Below are 17,039 nucleotides of genomic sequence, written 5' to 3'. Positions count from 1 at the left end.
CTGGGCTCTGTCACTCTCAGTGTAAAGACGACACATCGTTATCTTCAAAATGAAGATCAGGAAAAAAGAAAAAAAATTAAAAACACTAAAAGAAAATCATTACACAAATAATCTACCATTAATAAACAACTGGTTGTTTCTGGTCACTGAGATCTCCAGCAGTCACAGAAGGCATTTCCTTTCATATCTGTTCTACACAGAAATTGAAAAGGGAAAATTAATCACGCCATTCTTACGACTGTCAGTCAGTTCCTCAGCTTTGAATTAACTGTGCATTGAAGTGAATCTGATTAACACAATTACGCGAAAAAAAAGAAGTTGCTCTGAAACTGTGGAATACATTACTCCCAAAATGGGTTTAATATTTCAATCAACGCTTTCTCCAAGTGTTTAACCAATTGCTTCCTGCAATTCAGTTTCTGTCTTCTTTAAAAATTCTGTTATGTGAACTCCTTTCAGTCACTTCTTGTAATACAAGTAGCTAAAGAAATTACATTTAAATTATATTGCAAGTTTCTTTTTCCTTCAAATCTGACCAAGCAGGGTTTTAAAATAAACACGATCTTTTCGAGTTTTAAAATTTCTCAACTGAGGAAAAGAATAATTTTCCATTCTCCAAAGCAATCCAGAACGCAGACCCTACTTTTCAGTCGTGTACATTCAATTTTGAAGGACGGTGTCACTAATCTAACGTGAAATTCAGGTATGCAGAAGGCTGTTACTTATCTACTTCAAAAAAAAATTGTCAGTTGCTGACAAATGCTTTCAAAATTTTTAAAAATTCCAAGCAGTCCCATCAGCTCATCTACCAACCCTGGGCTTCTCTGCTGCCTGGGGTTCAAAAGGACTTACTCAGAAAACGTAGAGAATTTCACTGCACAAACTCAGAGGCACAGCAAGCCTTCCTGGCTGAGTGCCTCCCGGGTGGACCAACAAGACGTACACGAGGCAAGGAGCAATGCTGGGGAAACACCAGCTGCACAGAGTGAGAGGTGATACAAAGAAAAGAGCAATGTTCAGGTTTGCTTGTTTGCTTGCAGCAACAGACACTGAAGTTTATTGATTCCAGTTTCAGCAGCTAAAAATCCATGAGAACATTTTAATATCATACAGACAATACTATCCCATATTAAATTTTCTATCAAAGTAATACTATAGGCCAGGATTTTCTCACAGTCATTGTGATTCACTTATCAATTAGTACAATAACACCTATTTTAAAATATAAATATTAAAAAGTGCAAATGGCTTTTTTATCTCTGTATAATTCAGCTGTTCAATTATACGGAAATATCTAAGGAAAAAGATTGAAAAAAGAACCCAGTGTTACAATACAACAGTTAGCTGTAAAAATAGCTGGACACATTCTCAGCCACTGTCTCTCAACCGTTCCCTTTATATCCACTGTGAAACTGTTTCCAACACACTAATCACATCCATTCTGAAGCAACTAAAATTACATGATTTCAAACTATTTTCATTAGAAAAACAGTCCTTTAGCAACTGCTTTTACTCTTCTAAGTAATTGTATACTCTTGAAGGCCAAATATTCAGCCAGTGTGCAAAAATAACCGTAGCCTCTTATTAAGGATAAAAGGCCAGATTAGACTTCACATTAAAAGCAAGGATGCCTCTACCAGCAGCACTGCTCAACACTGAAAGTTACACTTAATGTTAAAAGTTTCAATACATAAATGTTAAAATCTTAATAACATTGAATCGGTCTTACAACAATATGCAGAACAGCTGGGCTAGTATTTCCTTGGAGGTACTTCCAGTAACAGCCAAGATGTTCAAGTAACTACCTCTGTAAACAGCTCTCTCAACTCAGCTGTAAGAAATCTGCACTGAACACCCCACAGCTCTGACAAAATGCCTTCTCTATCTGGAACATTTTCGGGAGCAACAGCCAAATAGACTGAACTGATTAATATTTGATTACATCTGTCTATGGATAGCATAACAACAATGCATTATGAGGTTACTCAAATCAGAGGGACAGCAGTCTTTTTTTGCTTTGACCTAAGCACCTGTCACACTTACAGGCAAAGGCTGTTAATTAAATGCAAGCAAGACCCCGGATCTCCTGTTCTGTAACTGCTGCGTCTGATCTTCTCCCTATTCAACATGTTTTGACAGAAAAATGAAATTGATTTAAAGTACAAAGTGGCAGCCATCTAATCCACAGATAAAACCACAGTGATATAAGTTATGCTCTTCCTAAAACAAGCTTGAAGCCATGATTATATTAAAGACACAGATGTGAGGGGATTTTTCAACTTCCAAGCAGATATGCAAGCAAGGTATTACAATCCAGGGGTGCAGGTGAACGAATAAGCAAGCAAACTACGTGATGTTTGTGCAGCGTCCTCTCAATCCTGCAATCCCTTCTAGCAAGTCTGGGTCTACATCTCCCTCTTCTTTACTCATGTTCTTCTCGCATGGCTTGGTCTCAGAAACTTTCCATGCCTGTAACGGAAACTTGAGCCAACTTCTTAAATGTATGATTTCTTCATCTCCACTCATCATCATCCACTTCTGTTTCTGAGAAGCTCCTCATCATGACACCTGTATCTCAAGAAGCAAAACAGGAAACATCACAGGGATGAAGCAAGGAAAGATGAATAATAATATGCCTCTGTGTCTTTAATAAAATCACAACTTTCACTCAAGTTCCTTTTAGGAAATAAGAGTTCCTTTTGCTAAAGTACCACCAAACCAGGTGTGTAAGCACCCAGTGCCACCATCGGCATAACCAGTGACACCTCCTCATCCACGTCTCTGCTCCTATCACGACGAGCAGAAGAAATCCTGTGCCAGTCTTACATACTGTGGGAAACCTCCTCAGGTGCCAAGCCTGCCAAACTCGTCTGCAGCAGGCGGCTCTGCTGCCAGTACCTGCTGACCCATCTGCTGCCCTACCTGCAACGAGCACAGTGTGAGCTGTCTTTACCCAGGAAGCTGCCTTTGCCCAAGGAAGTAGCGGTACAGCCCACAATTGATGTCACAGACTTTACTTCCCCAACTGCTTCTAAAGCCACTCGATGTTTGGTTTTCTTTACACACTTCTCAGCTAGTGGAGCACTGCTACTAACAGTGACAGAGGTCTCAGTAAAGCCTCGGTTATTTCCAGCATATATTTGTCCCCAGAACAATATTCCCAAGCTTTGGGGTGGGGTGGACTTGCCTGGCTGTTACCCTGTGCACTTCATTCCGTGGGCTTGCAGTCACCTAAAGCTTGGGACCAGGTGGGCCCAGAGCCAATAGCACTGCTCAGAGCCAATAGCACAAAGGCAGGCAGCAGGATGAGGTGATCAAGGCCAACAGGGCGACGCGGCCAACTCATGCCTGAACAAGCTGCCCAAGCCCTCCGCCCGCCTTGTGACCTCACCAAATGCTGACCAAGGGCATCAGAAGGGAAGGTCACCAAAGGCAGCCTGCAAGCCAGCTCTCCATCAGACAAAAGCACAAAACCAATTTCATCCTTGCCCATTATGTTTAAGGCTGTATTTAAGAAAACATGAGCACCCAAATTTCCTCCAAGCAAGGGCAGAGCAGTGCCCACTTCTTTCAGTTCCTATCTCAAATGTTCAGAACTCCACCTTTGTTTGAAACTCTCCTTTCTTCTACAAAAGCCCTTGGCAGCCGCACTCCCCATACACCTGGCTCACTTTGCTTGGAAAGACAGCACTGCCCTTCATCAGCATTGCTAATCCACAGTGGGGTTGGTTCTCTTCAGCTAGCAAGCAGGGACATCTTTAGAGACAGCAGCACCAAAAGGCTTAGCTTTGCCTCTCGCACACTGCAGTAGAGAAGATAACTTTGCCTTGGACAAAGAAACCCCTCTGTCAATGCTTTGGATATCGTAAGAGTGATAGCTGACAAGTAACTGGGCAGAAACGTATGTGCTCTGCAGCAATTACATGTCAAAGAAAAACATACATTCACCTATTTCTGAGCTCTTGAAGAAGTCCTTTCCTTCAAAAGTGCTTACAAGGTAAACAGTTCTGAAGCCCATGCCTCAATTGTATGGCTGCTGGTCTTAGGGAATCCAACTACCACGGGTTTCAGGAGCTCAGAGTATAAAAGCAGAGGCAGCCCCAGCACTGAGAACATGCCCAGATAACCATCCAATTATTGTATATTGCTGTAATCCTCCATCTTTTATCATGATGATCACTGTATGCAAGATACAGAAACTGCAATTTCACTGTTTTGTAATCACCGTAACTCCACGTTATTTGTGAGAGCCAGAAATGATCTGGCAACAATTAATTCAATTATTAACAACATCCTCACTCATTAATCAGATGTCTACACTCAGCATATGCACAGTAGAGATTACAAGACATCCGCGCTCCTCATTGTTGCCTTCCCACAGAGAACTGCAGAAAAAGACGAATATTTGCAGCTGAACCTGATGTCAAAAAGATCTGATGCCAGCCGTCACCTGAATGCCTCAAACAACTGAAAAACTTTTCATTTTTCTTTTGAAGAGACAACTTGCTGGCAGGCTGCGCCTTCTAACTTTGATCTTCATAGCATACAACACCAGCAGAATTTTGTAGCTCAATAACAAAACACAGAAACCCCACGGGCTGTTAACTCAATTACCATACTTTGGCAAGGAAGCTTTCCCCTTATACCTTGGGGAAAATGTTTAGATTAGACAGCACTTGCTTTAAAGGCATATGCGCCTCAAAGATGCAGTGTAACTGTTCACGTAATTGATTTCTTTGAGGGGAAAAACATTCCACAACAACTTGCTTGCAGGACTGGTGTTTTCCCTCATTTCCCCAGGAAACAGCACTTACATAACCGTGCCGACTGTCTAATGCACAGACATGGCCACTGCAACCCCGTCTGATGGAAAAGGACACAGATTTCACAGGTGCTCCCTGCAACAACCGACTTGCAGAGTAACCAAGGGATGCAGCCCCCAAGCGATGAGCTGCTTCACAAACATGGGCAAGCACAGCGTTTTCCTTAAAACACTGACAAAGCACAACGTGGTGCTTGGTCTCTCAGACACCATCCTGCTGGTAATGGAAAGAAATGTGCTTCAGCTACTGCAGTGCTACCAAAACTGGGAAGCTGCAGGAAACTCACCTTCTTAGCTGAGCTGCTCACAGAGCAGCTGACGTGTTAGCAGCCAGTGCTCTCACTTTCGTAAAGACATTTGGTCAATAGTTGTCACCTTTCACCAAGGAAAGCAGATGCACACTGCAGTATAGATGAGCCAAGGAATCCCTTAAAAAAAAAAAAGCCTCTCAATCCTTTCCGAGAGAATCCTGCCCAGGGTGGGCGCGCTGCAAACTGCCAAGACAGGTCAGATTTCTGGTCCATCTGCCTGAGAGTTCTGCCTACCCTGATCGGGACCAGATGCTTCAGAAGGTGGAGAAGGTTGCAGAGTGAACAATGATGTGATTCACCCGGAGGGGAAATTCCTTCCTGACCTCATCAATTAGCATGAAGGTTTATAGCCCTAATTTATTTTTAATCTTATTTACTGCTACTCTGGATATTATCATTATATATATATAAACATTCAGGTCTGCTTGGAATCTGACTAAACTTTTGGCCTCAGTAATATCATGTGGCATAATTATATGAGGTTTCAAATGTACTTATTTTCTATTTCATTTAACATCCCTTTGTTCTTGCACTGTGGGAACTATTAACCACCTCTTCCCCTTCCTTTGGTTCCAGCTGGCTTGCACCATAACCTACCATGCCACACTGCTTTCTGGTAGATCAGAAACATGATCCGAGGGCCTTTAAAGCCATAATTTAGCAACTTTATTAGCCAGCAATATTTCTACAACCAGAGTTTCTGGGATCTGCTGGAAGTCGGCAGCTCCATCAAAATTTCACCAGCCCCTACCCAATTCCAGATCTGACAGATTCACTTTTCTGATCTTTTCTATTTAAGTCCTACCACCTTTAGAAGCAAACTGCTTTGCCTGCTACCACGTTCTTCAAACTCCCTTGAGATTCCGAGAAATTTACATCTAAAAGAACAAAGAAGCAGCACAACATGCTCGGTTTTGAAGGTCATACAGGAACCTCTCCCTCTGAGCAAAGAGCTCCCCTCCCATCTCCATGCCTGAAAAAAGAATGGTGTCCAGCTGAGTTCAGCCCAGCCCACAGTGCTCTTGAACAGCGTCCCTGTGGGCCAGAGGTTCCTGTGTGCAGTAACTTCACCCTTTGCTGCTGCTTACAGATGAGCTGATGACGTACTCATGAAAACTCTTAGGCTGAGCTGTAGCTGAAGCTCCAGTGCAATTGGTCACTGCCGCTTCTAGCACAACACTTGCAGAGGGCATCAAGGTATAAAGCCACACCTTAATTCAACAGAAGTTTGGTGACAAAAAATAAAAATAAAAATAAAAAAAATAGAACTACATACAGAAGCAGCAGACAGGGAAGGGAGAACACTGAAACAACCTTGAGGGTTCTGGATCCTCTCTATTCCCCAAAACACAGTCTTCCTCTCGCAGCTCCTGGAGCTGAAACTTTGCACTCCAGGCCAAAGAATTGTAACCCCTAAGTCCTTAGGAGAGAAGGAGCAGGACTGGATGATATCTCACTGGAATACCTCACGGCCCTTCAAAGAGATCAAAGAATTGTTACAGCATCTGTGAGAAACGCCGCATACCTAGCACTGTTTTACCACATGTGCTTTGATTATGGGCGTAGAACTAGTGAATTATGTCAAGTGAACACTTCTTGCCCTCGAGCAAAACGAAAATTACAACATTTCTTCCTTTTTAGCGAGATCTTCAGGCATGGAACCAGTCAAGAGACAACTCCTGCCCCACCCTTAATGTAAGGTCCATAAACAGATGGAGCTCTTTAATGATGAAAACAGTGCTAACACAACTGGTAGGTGCACCACTTTGCCAACTGTCAGCTCACTGAATAATACAGTCCCATGCAGCTTTTCTACCATGTGAGACTTGCGATTTTGTTGACTCCAATCAGCATATGCTCCTCAATGACTTCCCCATGATGTTTAATGGCTATGTAGCAACGTTAGGGATTCTGCTCCAGAGCAACAATCTTAATATTTCTTTCCAGAGCTCATGAATGTTTTCCTGTTCTACAATACATCTGTAAAGATTGAACCAAGTTCTTGCACAGTGGTCTCTCAGGCAAGCCACTTACACTGTGGTCCCAGCCACAAGTTCCAGAGCACTGCCTTATGTTCTGTCCCACTTGGTGGGCCAAGGTGAGGTTAACCTTTTAATTCTCTGTGCAGTAACCAGAAGTAATGACAATTACTCGAGGGATTCAAATAAATAACACATTTACTGAAAACTCAGGGGAATTATACTCCTGTCATGTGTCAAAAGAGAGAGAGAGAGAGTCTGGTAGTCTCAGGTTCACACAGAAGGGGGGCAGGGGGGGCTACTCTTATTCTCTCCCTCCTCCCTCACTTTAAGTTAGAATCAAAGTACCGCTTGAGTCAGAAAGGACCTTTGAAGGTCACCTAGCCCAATGCGATGAACACAGATACGTACAGCTAGGTCAGCTGCTCAGAGCTTGGTCCAGCCTGGCCTTGAGTGTCTCCACAGATAGGGCATCCACCATCTCTCACTGGGCAAGCTGTTCCACTGCTTCACTACCCTTACTGCAAAAAACCACCCTCCTCATATCCAACCTAAATCTCTTTTCACTTGAGACCATTTCGCCTTGTCCTATCACAACAGACCCTGCTAAAGAGACTATCCCCTTCCTTCTTGTAGCCCTCCTCTAGATACTGAAAGGCCGCTCTCAGGTCTCCACAGAAACTTCTCTTCTGTAGTCTGAACAGCCCCAGCTCTCTCAGCCTGGTCTCACAGGAGAGGTGCTCCATCCCTTGGATCATTTCTGTGGCCCTCCTCTGGATGCTCTCCATCAGGCCTTTGTCTCTCCTGTACTGAGGACTCCACATCTGCACGCAGAACTCAGATGAGGTCTCACCAGTGCAGAGTAGAGGGACAGGATCACCTCCCCGACCTGCTGACCATGTTTCTTTGGATGCAGACCAGGTACAGTTGGCTTTCTGGGCTGTGAGGCCACACTGATGGCTCATGTCCAGCTTGCCATCCACCAGCACCTCCAAGACTATTCCTGCAGTGCTGTGCTCTATCCTCCAGCTTGTTATTGGGAAAAAGAGAGGGCAAAGATCTGGTAACACACCACTGCCCAGGACAACCTGCCTTAGTCGATCTGCCACCTACAAGAGAATTACATCTCATTCTTAAAACCCCACTGAATCTTTATGTTTCTAGATGGAGGAAACATAAGGGGGAGTCTACAAAAGCCTTACTGGGGCTGCAAAGACCTGAACTTCCATTTCCTCTCTGCAGAGTCTGAAAAGGGCTTTCCTTTCAATAAATCTTTGTATCTGTATCCACATTTTTACCTGCAAACTGGGGATGGCTATGCCACCCACTCATTCTCAGGGAATACCTTGATCCAGACAGATTTTCCTCAACTGATTTCTTGAGGCTCCTCCCACAAGGCTTCTAACTCGGGCAGAGTATTTTCCCCTCTGCCTAGGGAAGGCAATAATGACAGAAAACAGTTCTCCCATCAACAGTGGCAAAAGCAATCTGGGATACCTTTTACTGCTTTTGAATCATTACTGAATTTAAAATGAAAAAGATCTGATACTTTCCACTTGTCACATTCAAAAGCACAGTTTGGGTAAGGAAATCTTTTAATGGACTCAACAAAGGTATTTTTGGCTGCTAGAATACTCAATCTGTTGAGCTAAAAATAGCTTTAAATAAATTTGTAATACAAGCAGTACATACTTTGCCTAAGAAAAAAAATGTGCTGGCCACTCACAGATCATGTGAACTCAGTTATTTAGTTGTACAAAGAACATGAGTAATTCCAAGCCTTATCTGACTGTAGATTTGGATCTATTTAGCAATGGTGCTGTCACATACCAAATGCAATACAATGGGGAGGGAAAGTTCCTACTAACAATGGTTGCAGTCATTTATTGAGACGATCACAAAGAAAAGAGATGAAACTGGAAAAACCTGGGCCACTGCCTTCGTCCTCCCAGCTTTCTCCGTGCAAAGAAAAAGCAAGGCATCCTCCTGCCCACCTTCTCTTTGATACTGCAGTATAAGGAAATGGGATGCCTGACACTACAGCGCTGCCTGACATCCACCAGCCGAAGCTATGGAAGAGAACAGTCTCACTTTTTTTCCTTCCAAAATTCCATCAGCCAGTAGAAGGGCTCCTCAAAACGTACTGTTTGGACAACCAGTGTCACACAAGCTGTTTCTGACACTGCTCACAGGCGCACAGCATGACCTGAGCAATGGTAAAATAGGGTAGCTCAAACGTACCCAGTACTCTGTGCCAGGTTAAGTTGACAGCAGCTGCTCTGTTCACAGAAAAGACATCTGAGAGAAGTGCCATAAATAACGAGATCACATGGAGTCTCCCATTGCACAACCAACATACATCTTTCCTGCTCAGGAATTTATGCTTCACACCCTATGCCGTCAGTCAAGAGCACGTTACCAGCTATGTTCTCAGGATGAGCCGGAGGATATTTTGGAAAGTGATACAGCCCTCCTGCTGGCCAGGTCTTTTCAAAATACATTCTCTTCTGCTATAATAAAGACAAATGTTTCTGTAATCTCGGCCAAACTGTGGTCTCTCTCCGTGGCAAACTATGTATCCATGTGTGTCTTTTACATATTGTGGGACATATACTGCACATGGAAGTCCAACAGTCTGATGGAAACTGAAGGGAACTACTCCTTCGTGGATTTGGGAGCTAAGTTTTTATTGATCTGCACAACTGAACTGTATTTTCTCCGACTCCAGTTTCTGCAAATCCCTAAATTGAGCAGCCCCTTTGAGGATTTCCAATTCATGTTACCGTTAGACTAAAATTAAACCCAGTCCTCTTAAAACACCCCATATCTAGGGCTCTGCAAGGGGATAACCACATTACAAAGCAGTATGGCTATAACAAAGAATAAAGACATATAGTTATTTTATATAAATGAGGTTTTGTTTGTTTTTTTTTTTTTTTAGTTCCCCTGGAGTTTTGCCACAAATTGCTTTCAAGGGCTTGGTTCAGAAATTCCAAATTCAGATTGTTTTTTTTTCTCATTGAGAACTAACTCTTTTTAACAATTCTGTTAATCTTGGAGTTTGGAGTTATTTTTATTAAAGTAACGCCCAGAGTTTAAGCAATTCCATTAAAAGATCAGGGATTATTTTTATTAAAGTAACACCCAAAGTTTAGACGTCCCTTGCAAAAAAATCAGGCAAAGAGCTTCCACTCTAAAGAAGAAAAGGTTATTTGCCCTGTCCTTGTAAACAGAACTCATGGAGACAGCATAGCTCTGATGCATTTTACTGATGTCTTTTTGGCTTTTACGGTAAAAAAATAATTAAAAAAAATTAGTCAAATAAGCCTTTTGCTCTTAGCACAATTGTTTTTTTCTCACTTCTCATCTTCTTTTGCAGAAAAAGCAGCCACGATTTCCAGATTTCTCACTGGACATTCACAACATTTTTGAGGTGTTCTGCCATCAGTGTCTCTGTCATATTCAGTACCAGACTCCTCACCTGACAGGAGACCCACTGCCCTCGCTGAGACTGATGTCAGATGGAACTTGTTAGGGTACAAGAAGCTTGCTCATTGTCCCATAACTCTTATACAACAACAGAAATGAGGCTGCAAAGGAAAGGATCTTACCTCCACTCTTGTGGCCCTGTGGCACAGAAACCGTCTGTCCTTCAGTGGCAGCCCTGTCTCGAGGACAAGATCAACTGCTGCCTTTTTGTTTGCCCAGCTGCGTTAACAACCTAGGGTTACATCACCCAGGATCCTCACTGTGACTAAGCCATGGCTGAGGTGTTTGGAGGAAAAAGGCAAAGCCTTTTGATCATGGCTTCCAATTCTGAGTGTAAGCACCGTCATTGAGGAGCGCATGCTGTCAGCAAGCCTCCTCCAAGCACTGCTGCTCTTCAGGCATAACAAGCAGGAGGCATCACAGCATTAATGACATGTTCAACACGATGCTCCTTCCCTGCTGAAGACTGGCCATAGTGACAATTCTCAACTTCTTTTATGTAGAAATTAGGGCTGGGGCAAAATCTCTTCAATTCCTCAGGAGAGGCTGAGTGATGACATACCCACCTTTCTCTTTGCGGCGTGTATAATTTCAGGTTGCCCAATAGTAGCAACACTCCTGAGTTCAGGAAGACTTTAAAAGGAGTGATTATGCTCACGGAAGTAAGCTAGCATGAATAAACTACCCAGGCAACAGGGAAGCATTCCAGAGCCCTGTGCTGTCACCAGGCTTTTGGCCAAAACTGCTTAATCATATATGCAAAACACACATTATGGAAAGATTCATCATTGAGTTGAATATTCTTAATCAATTACCCTGCACTGAAGAAGCTTCCCTGAATGCTGTTCTCACATGAAGGGACTGGGATCTCCTCCTGCCTTCAGAGCTTCTGTCAGTGGTACAGATCAGGCTTCCCCCTCAGCACTACAAACCCATCAGGCAGTTTTGGAATGGACATTTTAGGGCTAAGCAGCACCTGAGCACCACACTGCTGAAATTTGTAACTGCTAGCGCCACGAGTTATGCAGCAGCTGCTATGGGCTGTGCTCCCATCTGGTCCTGGCTGGCACATGCCAGTTCATACCAGCTGGACACAAAACACAGTGCGGACTGAAACTCAAAATACTCGTGGCACAGCAAAAGGTATTTTGACTGCAGGTTGCAGAGCCTGCAGTATCTTCAGCCTTAAACACAGCCACGTTCATAATTTATATAAATTTAAGACTTTCTCGAGCCTTGACATTGGATTTATCAAGTTCCACTGGAAAAGCTCTGTGCAATACTATGTGCAAAACCTAGCCAGACACATTTTAGTGAGGAGTGCTGCAATGACTTTCCCACCACTTAACAGAAGATTGTAATTTTCACATAAAATTACAGAGTCGTGGTTGTAATGCCACTTGAAGACTGCCTTTGCAGAAATCTGACTGTCAGCAGCTTCCATGGGGGGAACAGAGCGGTCAGATTCTCAAGAACATCCAAGTTATGCTTTATCTGTGGTATGCCTGGAGTTGTCCCAAAGACTCACGAGATAAGACTATTGCCATGACAGCAGGCTAACAGCTGAAAACTTGGTCGGAGCAGGGAGATCTGTGGAGATAGGATGGCCTTGCTCTGTCCAAAACTCCTCTGCTCGAGTCTGCTCACCATCTGTTGATGGCAAACCCCACTCATCTAGTGTGTATAAAAGGATGCCCAAGAGGAGCTTGTGGGGGGACTTTGGAATTTGTGACTTCTGGACAAGTGCTCCCAGAGACTGAGGAACTCCGTTGCCCGGACCAACATCAGAAACCAGGCCAGTGACTTCTTTCCCTATTTCTCTCTCTCTCTCTCTCTCTCCTGTTCTCTCCCCTCTCTCTCCCTCTGTTTTTTCTTTTTTTGTCTTAAAGTTATTAAGTAATGCAAGGCCACAAAACTTAGAACTGTACGAGTGCAAACACTTTTAACATTATGTAGTAAAATGGATGATTGTGTTGGATCTTAATGTCATTTCACCTTAAACCAACTGGGGAGGTGTTGTAAATCTGGTCACTCCTCCCACCCTCCTTCCCACCCTCCCTACCCCCCTCCCTCCCTCCCCCCCTCACAGGGTGGGATGTGGCAGCAACCCTCTAATGCTTTTTTAAGCTACTGTACAGACACAAAGTTTTAACTGATCTGAAAGCCTTCCCTCCCTCGCTTTGTGCAATCAGACACTACTGAATCTACACATTGCAACTGCTTTTTAAAGAGTATTGGCTAAGCTAGAAATATTTGCCTCTGTACAGCATTCTTGAGAATGAACACGGCTAAAGATAACTTTGGAACAGTTTTTTTTTAAAGGTCACAAGCTTTCCCCGACCAAGATTCCTAAAAATTCAGCATAAGAATAGGTTCCTGTGTATGCCTACAAGCCTGACTGCTGTAAATGGGCACAGAGAAAAGATCTATTGTCCACACTGCCTTTGCTTTCAGGCACTGATTTCTTTATTGCCAGTTAAAGAAAACACTTATTTCCATATGCAAAACTGTGAATTAACTGGTAAAAGTCACGGCAGAAATTTCGAAGGTAACACATGAAAAGTTCTGCCCTGGCTGCACTTTCTGTCCCAGGCATGTGTACTACAGGGTGAGATATTAGACCACCAATAGAAGAGAGTTTGACTTTGCTGCATAAAACGTCAGTAGACGCATTTCTGTCAGGAAAATCAAGCACTGCCGCCTTTTTCTAAGGGTTCGAGCAACGTTCTTACAATGCCCATAACAAGTGCTACGGCGTCTGCATTTCTTGCACTTTAAACTTTTTTTTTCATCTCAATGAGTAAGCTGGTGACCTGCGTCGCTACCTGAGGTCCGTGCGTGCTGCAGAGCCCTGCAAGCTGCCCTGCCTTTCCAAGCACTCCACGGCGCTTCCAGCTCAGCTGAGTGGAAAATCGCAAAACAATTCGCTACAGACAGGCAGACTTTAGTTCGGGGTTCGGTGAACTGGAAAGAATGGATCACTCTGACACGCTGCTTTACTGACGCGCCGGGCGAAGCCGAGGGCAGCAGCAACGCCGGCACACGCCCACGAGGAAAGCTCCGGCCCCGCGCTCCCGCCGCCGCAGCATCCTAGGTAGGATGGGGCTCGGGGCAGCGCGCCCGGCGGCCCATCCATCCATCCATCCATCCATCCATCCATCCGTCCGTCCATCCATCCATCCATCTCTTCCTCCCTCAGCCCGCGCTTTCTCCTCAGGCGGCTCCTTCCCGCCTCACAATCGCCCCCCGCGTGTACCGCCGCCGCCGCCGCCGAGACGGCCCCCTCCCCCGGCAGCGAGGGGAGGGGCGAGGGCGGGGCGGCCCCACTCGTGTGCCCCGCCGTGGCCCCACTCACCGCCCGTCGGGCGCCCCGCGAGCAGCACCAGCAGCAGCAACAGCGGCGGCGGCGGCACCAACAGCAGCCGGCGCGGCCCGGAGGCGGAAGCAGCGGCAGGAAGTGAGGTCGATGCGGAGGGGGCGCCACTTCCGGCGGGGAGGGGGAGCTGAGGCTCGAGCAGCGCCGTAGCTCGGACCCCCGGCGCGGAGGCGATGCCCGCAGCCACGGAAATACACCAGTCTTAGGACACGCTCCCAGCTCCCTGCTGTCCCAGTCTACCCAAATGCTGCAGTGCCACAAATTCGCGCACATACGTCCTCAAGTAAATACGTACTCATTGTTAGATGCTTTTATTAAAGTCATTTCTGAAATATTCTTTAAATTAACCAATCTAATGATCTACAGTGGGGAACTGAAAAAAAAAATAAGGGTGTGAGGCCCCTTCGGACTGAACCGTGCTTTTTGGTACTGGTTCTGTTTACACAAATATTTACAGACAATCTGTTCTTTAAACTAGTTGACAAATGTAGTTAACTCCTGTTGCTACAGTGTTACAGCATTTGTTATAAGCTGCACTTGAACCCGCAACTCAATGTGTACTTCTGAGCTCCTCCAAGAAAGGTTCACAGCACTGTGTACAAACTGACAGGGAGACCACAATGTTCCTGCACTGCAGCCAGTGCCATGGCCGTGGCTCTCAGCTGCCCGCCCACTCTGGGCAGAGTGGCCAGCATCCTCACTCACGTTTACTGAATGTATTAAGGAATTTCAGCACTGCTTGGCTAAGGAAGCAGGCAGATTCCTGGCAGTCCGGTACTGCCTTACTTCCTGTACAGTACCATTTGTGGAGCTGATTTCCAAGGTCCTCACAACACTGCACCTCTCTGCCTTCAGAGGCTTCTTGAGTGGCTCTGTCCTGTGCTGGGTATTCTCATTCTGAAGGCATTCCATTTACTTCATGAGGCTCTAAAAAAGCTATCAAGAAACTATCAAGAAAGCTATCAAGAGCTTTGAGCACTCTACCTCTTTCTTCTCCCCCTTGCATCGATTAAGAGGCATTGAAAATAGCTCCACACCAACTGGCACTGTCAGCTCTGGAAATAAGTCCTGAGTTCCTACAGCTGTAGGCTTTACTCCACTGACAGCTGTACACTTTCAGTCTGTTTTGGTGGCTGCTGCTGCTCATATTTTCTTGCTGGAAAAAAAAAAAAAAAAAAGGAAACATTGATCAACATAAATTACACTAACAACATATATGTTTATATGTACACATATGTGCACGTACATCTATATAAGTATGTAAATATGATTCAAGCAAGAGAGATCTAAGATTATAGAATGTTGTTTCATAGTTCAGCTGCATGAGAAGTCTCAGTCACCGTACAGAACTCGTCCTTTAGCACGTGGCCTTGGAAGGTCTGAGCAGCAGTGTCACAGCAACACATCAGTGCATAGATGGCAAAGAAATACCATTCCATTCAGATCCCTTTGTTAAAAAAAATGACATTCAATTAAAGACTGTGGCTTCAGAAGTACTATTCTGAGCAACTTGTTAGTCACCCAGTAACTCTCCATGGTCTCTGCAGCACAGGAGCCACATACTAACAATGATATTTACTTCAAAAGCAACCTCGTTAGCAAGACAAAGGAAGATCAAAGCACTGTGCACAGTGCAACACACAACAAATGCCAGCTGGCATTCCTCTATAGGTAGTATGGCCATTTTGTTGCACACAATGCAGTGGCCTGGTTTGACAACCTTGAAGTTTAAAAGGTGGTTTCAGCTCACTATGTTTTCCTTGCCCATCTTCTGGTGCTTACATGGTGAGGCAAATGCAGGTGTTTTGCTGAGCTGGGAATGCAGAATATCAGAGCCATAGGCCTCTCTCCCATCTCAATCCCGATACTCAGCATTCAGATGGGAGTGGCAACACTTCGTGATACAGTAAAATTCTCATTTATTTTCAGCTTGAGAAGTGGAATTACTCATGACTCCACAGGCAGTCCTGTGCAGTTTGACACCTGCATCCACTTCTTGACTTCTGCACACTGACAGCAATTCCCTCGCGCTGTCCTTAGGCCACACAGCAGCGCCCTGGGCTCCTGCGGAACCCCTGCACACAGGCCAGGCCCCACGTGACAGCCTTACAGGGTCGCCCCACGCAGGAGCCCTCTCGGGGCCGGGCCGAGCTGCCCTTACCGATGGAGTACATCTCCAGCTGTTGCCGCAGGCGGATCTTCTTCATGTTGTTGTAGAAGTTGGGCTCGGGCTGTGCCTCGGCTGCAGGGGGCAGAGTGAAGATGCGCAGGATTCTCCTTTTGTTCCTGCGGGGGCACGGCAGCACGGTCACGCGCGGGGCGACCACGGCTGCCCCTTCCCTTCCTTTCCCTTCCATCTCACCCCCTTACCGCCGCGTATAGACGAGCAGGGCGAGGCTGGCCAGCACCACCAGCAGGTACACGTTGGTGGCCTCGTTCCAGGCCTCGTGCACCGAGTAGTCGATGGCTCCGCTGTCGCCCAGCGCCGCCGAACCGCCTCCGCCCGCCCCCCCGGCCACTGCCGCCATGGGAGAGGATGGCGCTGGGGGGCGGCCGTTAGAAGCGAGCGAGGAAGGCGGGAAGTGACGTGGCGCGCGGCCCCTGGGGCCGCCGTGGGGAGCGCCGCCTCAGCATCCCCGCCGCCATCTTGGGGAGGGGGTACTGAGAGGCGGCTCCCATCTCGGGACCACTCCCCCCGCACCGCGTGCTTTCATTCTCGTTTTGCTGTAAGTGGTTCTTGAGACAGGCAGAGGTGGTGTTCGGAGATGTTTTCTGCCGCAGCTGGCACCGCGAACACAACTCGCTGTTTGCTTCTGCGCTGCCTGTGTCCGAGGGAAAACGCTTGCAGGCAGACGGGGCGGTAGGGGGTAGAACTTGAGCAGCCCCGAAGGGTTGGCAGGTGTGGAGTTAAAAAGCACCTTCACCCATTCTGGTTGTTCAAGCCGTGACTAGTGTCAGAGGAAAAAGGCTCTGATCGTCAAGTACCTTCGATTCTCACATAGCAGAAAAGGAGGTGCAGAGAGAGTGCTTCAGCTTAGAAATGCAGGAAGTACTTACTGAGA

The 17,039-nt window shown here is 45.7% G+C and overlaps 2 protein-coding genes across 3 annotated transcripts in view; both read right to left on the bottom strand.

Moving 5' to 3' along the window:
- The window catches only part of SLC20A2 (solute carrier family 20 member 2), a 57,222-nt gene extending 43,042 nt beyond the window's left edge, over positions 1 to 14,180 (bottom strand). For both annotated transcript variants that reach the window (XM_048942266.1, XM_048942265.1), the window contains exon 1: positions 13,957 to 14,180. The gene's annotated coding sequence lies outside the window, so the exon portion shown is untranslated. The remainder of the gene's footprint in view (positions 1 to 13,956) is intronic.
- Positions 14,181 to 14,269: 89 nt separating this feature from the next.
- Positions 14,270 to 16,628, bottom strand: SMIM19 (small integral membrane protein 19). The gene is made up of 3 exons (XM_048942320.1): positions 16,348 to 16,628; positions 16,139 to 16,263; positions 14,270 to 15,133 (listed from the first exon to the last, which is right to left on the bottom strand). The coding sequence occupies exons 1-3, from the start codon at positions 16,503 to 16,505 to the stop codon at positions 15,069 to 15,071; spliced, it is 348 nt and encodes a 115-aa protein (XP_048798277.1). The 5' UTR covers positions 16,506 to 16,628; the 3' UTR covers positions 14,270 to 15,068.
- Positions 16,629 to 17,039: the final 411 nt, after the last annotated feature.

Source organism: Lagopus muta, chromosome 4 (genome assembly GCF_023343835.1).
Source record: "Lagopus muta isolate bLagMut1 chromosome 4, bLagMut1 primary, whole genome shotgun sequence".
NCBI classification, from domain to species: domain Eukaryota; kingdom Metazoa; phylum Chordata; class Aves; order Galliformes; family Phasianidae; genus Lagopus; species Lagopus muta.
Note: the sequence above shows the minus strand (reverse complement) of the source record. Positions and strands in the feature narration are given on the sequence as shown.